Source organism: Crinia signifera, chromosome 4, assembly GCF_055691185.1.
Source record: "Crinia signifera chromosome 4, ASM5569118v1, whole genome shotgun sequence".
Classification (NCBI taxonomy): Eukaryota; Metazoa; Chordata; class Amphibia; order Anura; family Myobatrachidae; genus Crinia; species Crinia signifera.
In genome coordinates this window covers 114744198-114759180 of record NC_139220.1, presented here as the reverse complement: position 1 = coordinate 114759180, position 14983 = coordinate 114744198, and the positions used below count along the sequence as shown (strand labels likewise).

General features: G+C 42.0%; 1 protein-coding gene across 1 annotated transcript in view; it reads left to right on the top strand.

The window, feature by feature from the left end:
• The window catches only part of ALDH1L2 (aldehyde dehydrogenase 1 family member L2), a 68163-nt gene that overhangs the window by 34292 nt on the left and 18888 nt on the right, over positions 1 to 14983 (top strand). Inside the window, exons 11-14 of the mRNA XM_083182288.1 lie at positions 4186 to 4305; positions 7709 to 7836; positions 9872 to 10022; positions 14024 to 14094. Coding sequence (XP_083038414.1) covers positions 4186 to 4305; positions 7709 to 7836; positions 9872 to 10022; positions 14024 to 14094 — 470 coding nt within the window. The remainder of the gene's footprint in view (positions 1 to 4185; positions 4306 to 7708; positions 7837 to 9871; positions 10023 to 14023; positions 14095 to 14983) is intronic.

The window sequence follows — 14983 nt, the reverse complement described above, 5'->3', positions numbered from 1 at the left end:
TACTCTGCTCCTCTGCTCAGAGAGACATGTCTAGGACCACACAGGGGTGTTTTTAACACTGTACTTATATCATCAATACCATCTCATCATCATCATATCCCACCAGTCTCTGCTCATATCACCATGTTTGTTTTCCATCTCTCCATATTTGTCACCTCAGTTACAGTACCTATACCACACTATGGAACCCAATAGTAATTCATATTATACCAAAAGGAGCGGAATAATGTTTATTATCAGTGGAGGCTGCAGTGCAGACTACATGGTGTGTGTGTTTGTGGGGTTGCTGAATAGTATATATCTTATTGTCTATTACAGCAGAGAGAGAGGTGAGGAGACCCGCACCATAAACAAAATACAAATATAATTAGTGGATGGATAAATTTCTGCCAGACAGGAATCTTATACACATATCTTTCCCGGCTGGCTAGGGTGCTGTCCACTGATTTAAATAAATGCGAAGTAAGTAAAGGAGAGAAAAGAAATCAGTTTATTTGGAGCGCACTCCTAATCCACGTGGTCTCTTAGAGACTTATTATAAAAACATACCTATGAATAGGTGTATACTTTAATGTTATTTATGCAAATATTAAATTAGCAGGTCATCTATACTTATGTTAATTGTGTGTGACCTTATAGGTTCTGTCCCTGTGCCAGGGTTATCTAGTAGCGAAAATATTAAAAAAGATATAGATGTAGAAAGAAAAAAGGGAAATATTCAAGATTAAAATACCACTCTGTGGTCTTGTAGCTTGGTTTTTCTCGTATTGTCACTGCTTAAATGATGCAGATACACTTAATTTATTAGACTCAGCGCCTGTGTGCTGGTTATAGTGATAACTGATGATATTATCAACGTCTGCTGTATATGTTGTTACTTTGTGTTACTGTCTGTCACAGTTTGTTCGTATCGTTGGTTTGTGCCTATGAACTTGTATCTTTTAATGTAATGGATACATTGTATGTGCTCCGTGGAGAGAAACAGTGCAGTCCAATAATTGGATCCTCTCAGGGATGCACTCTCTTATGATTTGAATGTTATTTATGCACAAATAATGATGGTTCACAATCCCTGCACACTTCCCGATGATCGGGAAAGCTGTGCAGATTGTGATTAGCGTGCGAGTTCTTCACTCAGTACCTGTATGCTCGAGGCTATTTACATCTCCCTTGAGTTGCTACGTACAACCTTACGGGGTGAGTGTTAAATTGAGTTGCTATTATTAGCACTTCAATACGTGCCTCTGTTCATTAATACCTCCCCTGTATTGGTTAAATGTTGCGATGAACGTTTGTATTAATTCAAACGTGCATACACTGGGCAATCCCCAGATTGGATTTTTTAGGCAATACTCTATATACTTCTGTGTGTTTCCGTGGTATATATGTTATTGAACCCACAGATTTTTGTGCTTGTTGGAGTTTCACACTGTATGTTTCCCAGCATTAGATCAGTATTGTGCTGGTTGATGGTATTGGATCCTATTGCATACACATGCGGCAATCCGCAAATTGGATCCTTTTTTTTTTTCACTTCAAGTCAATTGATAACGATAGATACTGTATATATGATATTTACAACAGACAGATAGACATGGAGCACATCAAAGAAAATTTATACAGTGTGATGGTCACTGATTATATACGTGGGTGATTTATTCAGGTATGTGTTTTTATCTCGGTGCGAGTAATCCTTTACACATTTGATTAGTGTTTGGTCACCTGTAATTCACATGTAATTCACCCTTTACAATGGTGTCTTATTAGCTTATAATATTTACACACTGGCATACAAGCAGGGCACTCCTCAAATAAGAGCCTCCTGAGCGTTATTGTGCCTAGGTGACAGCCTTTGAAAAAGCTACAGAGCGAAATGCGCATCGGCATTCTTCCTCTGTGATCTTGTAGCCATTTAGCCTGTGTGTAATGTCTGTTTGTATGTTTACTGTAAATATATCTGTATTAGCTTAAACGGAGCTCCCGTGCGAGAAGCGCTCAGGCGCAAGAGCACACGCCAGCCAAGGAGATTAGATCTCTGGCTAGAGGCGAAGGGAGACAGTGAATGTGCACGCATATGCTGGCATATACTTACCGGACACACAAGTGCATAGTAGATTGTGCGCATAAACTCTCCCACTCCGTAGACACCTGAGAGCAAGTCTCAGTGGACGGAGAATATAGGAGAATATACGCACCAGCTAAGAGTATCAGCTAAGAATATCTGCATAGTATAACTGGTCTGCGCTCAGGAAGATCCAATTGTAGGATTGCCCAGTGTGTATGCCAGACATTGGACCAATAGCGCACCAGTAAAATAACACGTGCATATTGCAACTGATAACTGCGCTGAAAGTTATAAATCTCCGTGTGTATATGCGAGTTAGCATAATTAAGATCTAACACATAAGCACAATAACGCTCAGGAGGCTCTTATTTGAGGAGTGCCCTGCTTGTATGCCAGTGTGTAAATATTATAAGCTAATAAGACACCATTGTAAAGGGTGAATTACATGTGAATTACAGGTGACCAAACACTAATCAAATGTGTAAAGGATTACTCGCACCGAGATAAAAACACATACCTGAATAAATCACCCACGTATATAATCAGTGACCATCACACTGTATAAATTTTCTTTGATGTGCTCCATGTCTATCTGTCTGTTGTAAATATCATATATACAGTATCTATCGTTATCAATTGACTTGAAGTGAAAAAAAAAAGGATCCAATTTGCGGATTGCCGCATGTGTATGCAATAGGATCCAATACCATCAACCAGCACAATACTGATCTAATGCTGGGAAACATACAGTGTGAAACTCCAACAAGCACAAAAATCTGTGGGTTCAATAACATATATACCACGGAAACACACAGAAGTATATAGAGTATTGCCTAAAAAATCCAATCTGGGGATTGCCCAGTGTATGCACGTTTGAATTAATACAAACGTTCATCGCAACATTTAACCAATACAGGGGAGGTATTAATGAACAGAGGCACGTATTGAAGTGCTAATAATAGCAACTCAATTTAACACTCACCCCGTAAGGTTGTACGTAGCAACTCAAGGGAGATGTAAATAGCCTCGAGCATACAGGTACTGAGTGAAGAACTCGCACGCTAATCACAATCTGCACAGCTTTCCCGATCATCGGGAAGTGTGCAGGGATTGTGAACCATCATTATTTGTGCATAAATAACATTCAAATCATAAGAGAGTGCATCCCTGAGAGGATCCAATTATTGGACTGCACTGTTTCTCTCCACGGAGCACATACAATGTATCCATTACATTAAAAGATACAAGTTCATAGGCACAAACCAACGATACGAACAAACTGTGACAGACAGTAACACAAAGTAACAACATATACAGCAGACGTTGATAATATCATCAGTTATCACTATAACCAGCACACAGGCGCTGAGTCTAATAAATTAAGTGTATCTGCATCATTTAAGCAGTGACAATACGAGAAAAACCAAGCTACAAGACCACAGAGTGGTATTTTAATCTTGAATATTTCCCTTTTTTCTTTCTACATCTATATCTTTTTTAATATTTTCGCTACTAGATAACCCTGGCACAGGGACAGAACCTATAAGGTCACACACAATTAACATAAGTATAGATGACCTGCTAATTTAATATTTGCATAAATAACATTAAAGTATACACCTATTCATAGGTATGTTTTTATAATAAGTCTCTAAGAGACCACGTGGATTAGGAGTGCGCTCCAAATAAACTGATTTCTTTTCTCTCCTTTACTTACTATTACAGCAGAGGTTGCTGCACCATTCTGCTTCACACTCCTTCAAAGTCCGCCCACAGATTCCTGTGAAACATAGCCAATAGGAGTCCGGGGGCAGGCTTATAAGGAGAGTTATGCCTTGTGCCTGTCATGGACACAGCCTGCAGCCAGCACTTATGTTACTTACATCTCTGCATGTGTGTTTATGTGTGCTAACTGAACCCCCCCGAACTATGTAGCTGACACTGCAGCCACCACTGTGCAATATATTGTATAGTATCCTCCAATCTGTAGAAAATGCAGGTGGAACATTGCTGACAAGCACGTGATTGAAATTGAACATTATGTGAACTTGCATATTGTAAAATGAACATATACAGTATATTAATAAATTGTTTTTATCTTTATATGCTTTTCACTATAGACTACGTTAAATGTCAACAATATGACTGTGAAGATGCCATACCAGTGTTTCATTAATGGCCAGTTTTTGGATTCAGACAGTGGTAAAACGTATGAAACCATTAATCCAACAGATGGATCAGTGAGTATGGTTGCTTTTAGACTACATAGTCATTATAGATAGATACAATATAAAACCTATAGTGTGCTAATCATAGCAATAAAAAAGAAAGCATAGAGGTCACTTTAAAGAATGTTCTGCTATTGCAACTAATAAGCCAAATAGAGAAAAGGAAAATTGCAGTAATGTCATCCTTTATATTCTGGGGAAAGGGAACGATAGATGTACTTGGGCCAGCTTTCCACTTTCCCCATGTCTTCTCTATTTGTATTTGCTGTGTTGTTGCTGATATTTTTCTGTCATACCAATGGTGAAAACAGTGGGGTGTGGGTGGAGCTACCAGCTACAGGCACTAAGGAAATTAGATTTCTTTGAGTGCAGCCTGCAGTCTGGCCTGGATCTCTGTTTATGTCTGGCCTTCTTCAAGGTACAGGTTTTGGCCCTTTCTGTGATTTTTCAGAGGCATCTGGTGAATTGAATGGCAATACAAACCTTCCTTCAAGGTGTACTTCATGTACAACCTCCTTTTGTGTCGCCTCTTCAGCCTTGGGACCTGAAATTGATCTTGTCAGCTCTCCAATGGTCCCCATTTGAGCCCCTGGAATCGGTTGGCTCATGTGGAAGACTGTTTTTGTTGGCAATAGCCTCAGTTCACCGAGTCTCTGAATTATCAGCATATTACGCCCTATCTTGTCTTTCACCCGTATAGGGTGGTTCTCCATACCCATTGGAACTTTCTTCCTAAGGTTGTTTCCTGGTTTCACCATGACATTCACAAGTCCGATGTGCTGTTTGTATTGTACGATGTGTCCAGACAAGGTTGGCCTGCATCCAAGCAGATTTGGGCCTGTTGGCTGTGCCTAACTATTAAGATTTGTCTTCAAATAAGCCGGTCCCTTTATCTATCCGGGCCCATTCTACTCACTCGGTCGGACCCAGTTGGGCAACTCGTCAGGGGGCATCTGCAGAACGGTTGTGTCGTGCGGCCACTTGGTCTTCAATAGGCAACAAATAAGGTGTTTAACACAAAGCACTCAGTGTATAACCTTTAAGAACACATTTATAATAAAACAATGTCACCGGTTTTCACTTTATGGACACTGGATAAGCTCAATAAATGAAATTAATAACCTGAAATGATAGCCACCTATTTTCACAATACATGTGAGAAAGGTGGTAATAAAGGACAAATATAGTGCAAATTATCCTCAGTTTAAAAAGGAATTTAATACAAGTCCTCACTTACAAACGTAGACGTTTAAAACGTCACAATAAGAAATCCCCACAATGGCAAGCAGCTATAGTCAGATTGAATGGGCAAGAGCAGTCACAGGTCCACCAACCAGTCCGGAACTTAAAACTAGGACAGAAGCTCCAGCAGATCTTCCATCTCTTCTGGCAATAACTGTTACTGCTGCTTCCCCTGGCTGGTATGCACCTCCAGGGGAAGCAGCAGTAACAGTCTTCAATGAAGTTTGAATGGAATTTTAAGCAAGATTGACAGAAACTCTTAAAAACATTGTAGGACAAAAGGTAAATTTACTGTGTATGTGACTAGCCTGTCTTCTACAGTCTGTGGAGGATAAAGCTTGTGGAGTTATTGCCAGAAGAGTTAAAGTTATGCTTATTGCTTAAAGGCACTCTGCCATTTTCTAGTTTTATTAAATATTTTCTTTTTTTTTGTCTTTACAATATATCTTTTTATTAGATTTACTTAGGAACATGAGTAAAACAAGATATACAATAACTAGGTGATTCATCGCTCCCTCACCATCGTAAGGGGCTATGTCCGCAATCCCCCGCTGGAGCAGCGCTCATCTAGCGGGGGGTGTTGCGTGCAGATCCGCCCCCCGAGGGAGCGGCATACCCTCTGCTGCGGGAGTGGGGGGTTGGCGGGCAGACCCGCTCATCCAGCGGAAAGGGGGGTTGGGTGCAGACCTGCCTCTCCAGTGGAGGGCGGGCGTACCCAATGCTCCAGGGGGGGGTTGTGCAGGCATACCTGCTGATCCAGGGGGTGGGGGAGGAGGTGGGGGTTGCGTGCAGAACCGCTGCTCGTGGGGGGGGGGGGTGCGGGCAGATTGGCTGCCGGCAGGGGGAGGGGGGGCAGTCCGCTGCTCTGGGTGGAGGGGTGGGGGCTTTCATACCTGCTGCTCCAGCGAGGGGGGGGTGTGGGCATAGCGAGGGCAGGGGTGCGGGCAGACCCGCTCTTGGGGGGAGGGTGTGTGTGTGTTTAGGGGTGTGGCCAGACACGCTCAGGGGGGGGGTTGCGGTCAGACCCACTGTGGTGTAATGGTAATCCTACATTACCAGGGAAGGCCAGGAACAGAGCATTTTCTCCCTGAAGGAGAGGGTCAAGTAGGCAACCCTGGGATTACCTGATATTATGAAACAAAGCTTATGAACAGTGTAGTTGTTTAATGAATGGCACAGTACATATGTATCTCTAGAATAGCTTAAATTCCTATTACCCCTTATACATTTTGATGCTATTGTAATAGGGGATATACTATTTACCTACTGTACTGTACAGTTCATATGGCCTTGTGGCTTTAAATGGTGCTTTTTCTTTCCTTTGAAAATGGTGTCTGTATAGATTTTTACTGCCTGTGTATTTTGTACATTTTTGTAAGCTATGTATTTATGAGGCAATGTGGATGGACCAATCACCACACTTAGGTCCCTTGTACCCATGCAGGGTCAGATTATCCCATGATGCTTTGTTTGTTGTTGCCATATTTTGTTTACAGAAAAAGGTAGTCAGGCGCTCACCTAATGTGTGTAGAGGGTATTACATATTACATATTGGATGCGTATATGTAATACCATCTACACACATTAGGTGAGCGCCTGACTACCTTTTTCTGTATTCTGTACTTGAATGAGTTTAGACCACTCAAGTCGAGCAGCTCCCGCAAACATAGTGATTTGTAGCGCCTTACCCCAACCCCTCTGCTGAATTTGCCATATTTTGTTTACTTCACCCACAATGCAATGGGTTTATAAAGTATCTGTCGAGGCGGGAAGGCGAGATAGGCACACCTACAGCTCGCCTCATTGGTCAAATGTCGACAGGAGGAGTCACTGATAATATACACTTTAAATAGGCAGAAATTCAAATTGTCGAGTTGCATTTTGAATGTCGAACAAAACGAAAAATGCGAAACTCGACTATTCTGACTATTTCTGGTGGGATTGAATACCCCCCTATATATTAAAAGGAGAATGCTACTTTTTAGCTCTATGAGGGGAATTCATGGATTGTCCGTGTTGGCCACAAGATGGCACCGGATGGAGCAATTCAAATGTTGATCAATTCGGCCGCACAGCTGCTGGCGCTGACATTACTTATTGTTCTGTCATTTTGACTGGCTGGTAACTAGTGTAATAATATTTAAATAGTTAATGTCAACATCTTTACTCACAGGTAATCTGCAAAGTCTCCTATTGCTCTGTAGCAGATGTAGATAAAGCTGTGGCAGCGGCAAAAGATGCCTTTGAAAATGGGGAGTGGGGAAAAATGAACGCACGAGATAGAGGGAGAATACTGTACAGGTAAGTTAGTGCTATATGTCTAATGTTCTCTACACTGTTTCTGTTATGTTCTCCTTTTCCTGTAATTTTTTTTTCTTTAATAAAAATAATTATTTCAAAAAATAAAAAACTCTACAAAATATAAATTGAACTGAGAAGGACATAAATTATACAGTACAGATAAATGTTAAATAAATAATGATACAGTATCAGAAAACAACAGTAGTCTGGTTACCATAAAAGTATAATAGCTGTAATCACAGTGGTAACAATGTTGCAGAATTAAAACACATTAAAATTACCCAATTGTAATTTGTAGAAAGTGAAAGCAACATTCTAAAGCCCAGTACACACATAGCCTCGTGCTGAGTGAGCTGCCTAACCACAGATCGCTCAGCTCTCATCGCTGAACACACATGCGATGCACCTGCAATGTGTGCTGAGGGATCTGTGCTGAGCAGTGTTTTGCCTATGCTTATAGGTGATCTTAGTAGGATAGAGAGTACATGCACTCTCTATCTGAGTGGGTGATAACAATGAGCAGGACCCCACATTACCATCACTATAGGGTGTACACAAGGAGCAATCCATGCTTACTTTCAGATCACTTAGAAAACAACAAAATCACTAAGTGTGTATGTCCCTTTAGACTGATGCATGTTCGATAGTAGCAGCTTGGAATCTGTGGTGTCATAAATTAGCAATGTTGTAATTTCCAAAAAAGTATATTCTGATAAATGTACTGTATATAGACAATCGTCTGTCGTGCTGTAACCACAAATCAGATCTTTAATGTTAATCTGTTTTGAGTCTCCATAAACCCCAGCAAATAATCCTCAGTCAGTGTGTGAGTTCTAGAACTTCTGAAAGCCACAATCAGGCCTATCCAATTGAGTGCGTGCCTTTGCTGGCAAGGCATTTCTCACATACAGTGCTGCAGACTATGGCAGCAATTGCCACGGGTCCCGGGCTGTATTAGGGCTAGGCTGGCTAGGCTGAGGACTAGAGGCCTCTCAGAGACTAGGGACCCTGCTGACCCATTGTTACCTACCTGCACCCTAGGGCTCCAATGGTTAAAGGCACTTTGCACTCTGCCCCATAGCAAGGCACGTTCATAGTCAGCTGAGGTTTGATTCCAGACAATGGGTGGAGGAGACAGTGAACTATAGTGCATCAGCGCTATTCCAAAAGAGAAGAACAATTGCTCTGTGGAAAAAGAGGTCAGCAGCCTTTTTTCCCCACTAGGTATCAGTGTCAGTGTGCATACTGAGAGTGTAAGTGAGGACATAAGCTCTGCACAGATAATGTCAGCTATAGTGGGGTGAATGATTGACATACAGGAGGCGGCCAGAAATACCTGAAAGCCTAGGGGTACAGCCATAGGTTAGTAGTAGTACGGCCCTGGGTGGGTGCCCAGTATAAGCAGGTAGAGAAGGGGTTTCAAAAGCCTGTGCTACAGACTTCAAAAAGGGGAATGGGAAAACATAATTATAAATCTTTATGACAATATACAAAACATAAGGGCTTATTCTGGTTGACTCGTTTGGATGCGAATTCGCAAGGGAACCGATGTTTTGCATATGCAAATGCGCAGCATTATTTCTGCACATGTGTATACACTGGGTTAGTGCAAACTCTGCGAAAAGTCTGTTCGTCGGGGGGGGGGGGGGGGATGCCGGCCTGGGATGCCGGCCTGGGATGCCGGCCTGGGTCATTAAAATATGTGAACGCTCAGCATTTCATGGGAGCAATCAATAAATCCATCAATCCACTCCCAGTGACAGTACTGAGACTACTGCTTAATGGTTCAGCAAATATAAGCAATGTGTCATACAGGCAGCAATATACTGTAGGCATGAGTTGTGTGATGCTTCTACCACACCTCCCACTTAATCGAAGCTACTCCTTTGTATTTTAATGTAATCAGTAGAAGAGCAGTAACTTTATTTACAATTACCATATCCATTCTGTAATATAATATATACATCTCTGCTCTTTTGTTTATTGAGAATAGTATTGGGTGCATGTTGATTGCAGGCTGTTATCTCTATATTAGACTTGCAGATCTCATGGAACAACATCAAGAAGAGCTGGCTACTATTGAAGCAATAGACTCAGGAGCAGTGTACACATTGGCTTTGAAGACCCATGTGGGAATGTCTGTGCAGACCTTCAGGTACTTCGCTGGATGGTGCGACAAAATTCAGGCAAGATAACCATTACTAGGTGGGAGTGGGGGAATCTCTCCAGTTCTAGAACCAGATTGAAACACAATATACAGTATGAATACAAAAGGTGTGGTATGACGGTCAGTCGGGATTCCAACTGACTTTAGTCTGACATCGGAATCCCAACTACAAGGACACCGACTGCGGGCACGGCAGCTCACTGCGTTCACCACAGGCTCTATTCTCCCTCTATGGGGGTCGTGGACCCTCACAAGGGAGAATAACCCTTGTCAGCTGGTATCCCGACTGTCAGGCGTTTAACAGTTGGGATTCCGGTCTTGGACTAATGACCGTCGGAATCCCGGGATTTCGGAGCGTCATTTAGCACCCCTATATATAAAGGTGATCAGAGATGTGCAGAAAAGGCAGGCAGGTTAGTAGCTGCCTCATCTGGAATAGAATTTTTACTCCAAAGTTTTAATTATACAAATGATTACAGTAATACAAAGATCATATTTTGAGTATTTGTGGCATCATTTTTATAGTCAAAACTCTGGATGGAGCACACTGGAGTATGACAGGAGAGGCTCTGCCTCACCTCTCCGCCCATCACTTATATGTACAGTATACATTTATTTGGTTCTTGTTCAAAAAATGTAACTATAATGAATGAGGCCCTATATGTATGCATATATATTACATAAAAACTGTTGTGAATCGTACCTGGATTTTCAATGTTAATACTAGGTATAAAAATGGAAGCTGGCATGATATATTATACGCCATTCATATTACATTCTAGAAATGATTCATTAACATTGGAGAATTTTCTTCTCAATCATATTTAATGCAGTTTAATACTACAGTGAAACAAGGTATCTTTAGCTCAGTACATACCGTAGCACTGTCCTCCAAATGTTGTAGAACAGTATTGCAATAAATGGAAACATATAAAGCAAAGTTCCTTTTGGTGCCCCCCCCCCCCCCCCCACCAACAGGAACTTTGCGTTATATGTTTTCATTTATTGCAATACTGTCAGACACAGCAGTGACACCACAATTCATTTTGCTCTCTGTCTGATCTTGCCCCGGACTCACAGATTTTTGTACTTGTCGCTATTGTGCTGTGAATATCAGAAACTGTATGTTTGATGTTTCCATATTGGAGACTGAAGTTTTTCCACATGCAGAAGATAAAATAGTGGCAAATGCTGAGTAAAACAAATCGAGAAGGAAGGCAAAAATCCATGTAAATAATATATTAGGAATTTGTAAATAACTTTAGTTCAGAAATGTGGATGATACCCATGAGTAGCAGGATCAGCTGGGATCGATGGTTAACAGGAACAAATGGAACTGTTGAAGAGCAGGTAGGGTAGAACAGATGGAGAGCAGTATAGGCTGGAACCGATGGAGAGCAGTATAGGCTGGAACCAATGGAGAGCAGGATCAGCTGGAACGGATGGAGAGCAGTATAGGCTGGAACCGATGGAGAGCAGTATAGGCTGAAACCAATGGAGAGCAGGATCAGCTGGAACGGATGGAGAGCAGGATCAGCTGGAACCGATGGAGAACAGGATTGTCTGGAACCGATGGAGAACGGGATAGGCTGGAACCGATGGAGAGCAGAACCAGATCACTGATGATACTGATGTTATCGATGTTGTGCAGAATCAGGTGATCTTTGGTACCAATGGTATCCAGAACCAGATGATTGATGGTACCCATGGAACACAGAACCAGATGGCTGATGGTATCGATGTTGTGCAGAGTTAAGTAACCAATGGTGTTTATGGTACCAATAGTATGCAGACACAGATGGCCGATGGTATCGATGGTGTGTAGGATCAGGTAACCAATAGTGTTGATGGTACCAATGGTATAGATGATCAGGATTTAGCTCAGAGGAACAGTCAGCAGCAACAAGCTAGGCAGATACACTGAGGAGCACAGGGACTAAGCAGACATAGAGTTGTGTGACTTATGGCACCGCCAATCTGGGTCTTGTGAACCAGGAAGCTTTATACCGTGATGTGTCATTGGATTGGCTGCAGTAATCTGCAGACAGCAAGGCTTGGAAGAATCTGAATCACATGATCTTGGACAAGATGGCACTGCCCATGCTGCCAGCCTGGAGGGAACAGACCATGTGGAATCCTGGGATAGGAGTGAAAAGTCTGAGACCTGGTGGCCTGAACAGCTGCCCGGCGATCAAGCTGCCTGGGCATGGCAGATGACCTAGCATTGCAGAACACGCACACCCAGACACCAGCGACAATGTGCTGAGTGTGGACCAGTGACCTGCAGTAGTGAATTAGTAAATTGCGATAGATGGAGCTTACTTAATATAGCTTCCTTACATGTAGCGGACAGCCTCAGAATTTGATAAGGATATCGTTGATGTATATACTGTTGCAATATTTTCCTTCCTTCTTTTGCTAAAACCAGGAATAAAAAACAGTTATATCTGAGGAGGGTGATCACTTGGTGACAGCATTTACACACTAAGCCGTCACATGCTTCTAAAGTGTAAGTCGGATGCCTGAGAGGATTTTCCCAGGCCCTCTATAACCTTGGAACTCTAAAATAACGTTTGTGATGGTTTTCCTCTTGATGAATGAACTGCATTGATCACGGTGATATTTTTGGGCACTTTGGGCCTTATTCTAGTTCACTCTTTCTGACAAAATCCTTCTTAGATGGACAAAACCATGTGCACTGCAGGTGGGACAGATGTTCCTTGTGCAGAGAGAATTAGATTTGGGTGGGGTTTTACTTCAAAGTGAGATCTATATTGCAGTGTAAAAATAAAGCAGTCAGTATTTACCCTGCACAGAAACAAAATAACTCACACAAATCTAATTCTCTCTGCACATGTTACATCTGCCCCCTCCCCCCCTGCAGTGCACATGGTTTTGTCCATCTAAGAAGGATTTTGTCAGAAAGAGTGAACTAGAATAAGGCCCATGTGCACTGCAGGTGGGGCAGATGTTACTTGTGCATAGAGATTAGATTTGGGTGGGGTTTTACTTCAAAGTGAGATCTATATTGCCGAGTAAAAATAAAGCAGTCAGTATTTACTTTGCACAGAAACAAAATAACTCCCCCAAATCTAATTCTCTCTGCACATTTTACATCTGCCCCCCTGCAGTGCACATTGTTTTGTCCATCTAAGAAGGATTTTTTCAGAAAGAGTGAACTAGAATAAGGCCTTTTATGCTTAGTATTTACTGATGCAAGCTACTTTCTTTCACTGTAGTATTAATAAATGAATCAAGCAGGTGATCGCGCTCCATATTGTGTTTACGTTTTAAGTGCATGAAATGGTTACCTTTAAAAGATAGACAGTGTCTAGGTCGACCACTAATGGTCGGCAGTGACTAGGTCGACACCTGAGATTAGTCGACATACCATAGGTCGTCATTGACAGAAGGTCGGCTCAAGCTTGAGGTTGACATGAGTCGACACTCACAAGGTCAAAATTAGTTTTTCACGTTAGACAATGTCGACCCAGCGGCCGTATTCCGTATGAAATAGGGTCTCACTGTAGAAGCACCATTTCTGCATGTTACATATTTTTGTCTTTGGAATTCTAGTGGGATAGCACTAGTCAACTTTATGTGTGTGGACCGGGTCTATAGAACAGCACTATAAATATCTTTACTTATGTTTATAAGGAAGAAATACTGATTCTGGCTGTTTAGTTAGTAATGATAAAGCTGCTCATTGAGGGGCAGATTTGTTAAGCTCGGTGAAGTGATAAAGTGTCTTTTTTTATCACCGGCCAATCAGCTCCTAACTGTCAAGTTACAGGCTTGGTTTAAAAAATGACAGGTAGGAGCTGATTTGCCGGTGATAAAAACCACACACTTTATCACTTCACCGAGCTTAATAAATCCACCCCTCAGTCACATTCCCAGAGATAGTTTCACAGTGAGTGACATCAACTGTAAACTTTCTTTCTTTACAGAATGAATTACAAACTCTGTAAACTTATACTGTTGCGTTTACAATATTAACAAATAATATTATTTTATTAGGGTTCTACGATTCCAATAAATCAAGCTCGCCCCAATCGCAACTTAACATACACTAAAAAGGAGCCAATTGGGTGAGTTTTTGATATCCTAATGACCTGCTCCTACTTTTATTGACAATGTTCCATGGAATAATGGGGAATATGGAAATCCAATAGAAATAATTCATATACCCTTCTATGGGTGTTCACATTCCAAGGTATTATTGACTGATTACTGTAGTTATAAAATCAGATGGAGGTGCAGAATCTTGGTGGAAGGAGAATACATATCTCTGACTTATATGCTATATATGTGTGTATATTGCAATATGGGTTAGAATTACAGACATGTAAAACAATGGGGTATCATGTTGTGAGGGTACCTGGAATCAGCACCGGAGTGGCCCAGGCGGGAGGGGCACCACGGCACTCACCCGCGCCGCATGCTGCTCCGGTGGGCGAAGAGTGCGATTCTGCCGGCGCACTGCGGGGGGAGGGGGGGTTTGCGCTGCTGCTGGTGCGCTGCTCTAGGAAGGGGGGAGCGATGCGGCTGCCACGCTGCTCCAGTGGGGGAGGGGGAGGGTTTGATGCGGCCACTGCTCCACATTTGTGATGGGCGGGGGTGATGTCGCTGTGACTGCCACGCTGCTCAAGCTCACCTCCATCCGAGGGTCCCTGCTCCCAACTACCGCCCTCCAGTGGTTGGCGCCCTAGGCAAATGCCTAAAGCTGGAATAGATCAATATATATCAATGGCATTTGTTCAGTTGCAGAATTGTTATACTGATCTTACCTGCCACCTCATGGATCAGAGTGATAATTTTGGAGCACATTGTTCCAATATCAAATTTTTATAATTTTTTACATATGTTTATTGCCTGATTATTTTAAAAACAAAATGTGAAAAACATTTTTTGTGGAGATTTTTGCAAATACATTCAAAAGAAAAAAAACTAAGAAATCATACAGTATGTACAGAAGTA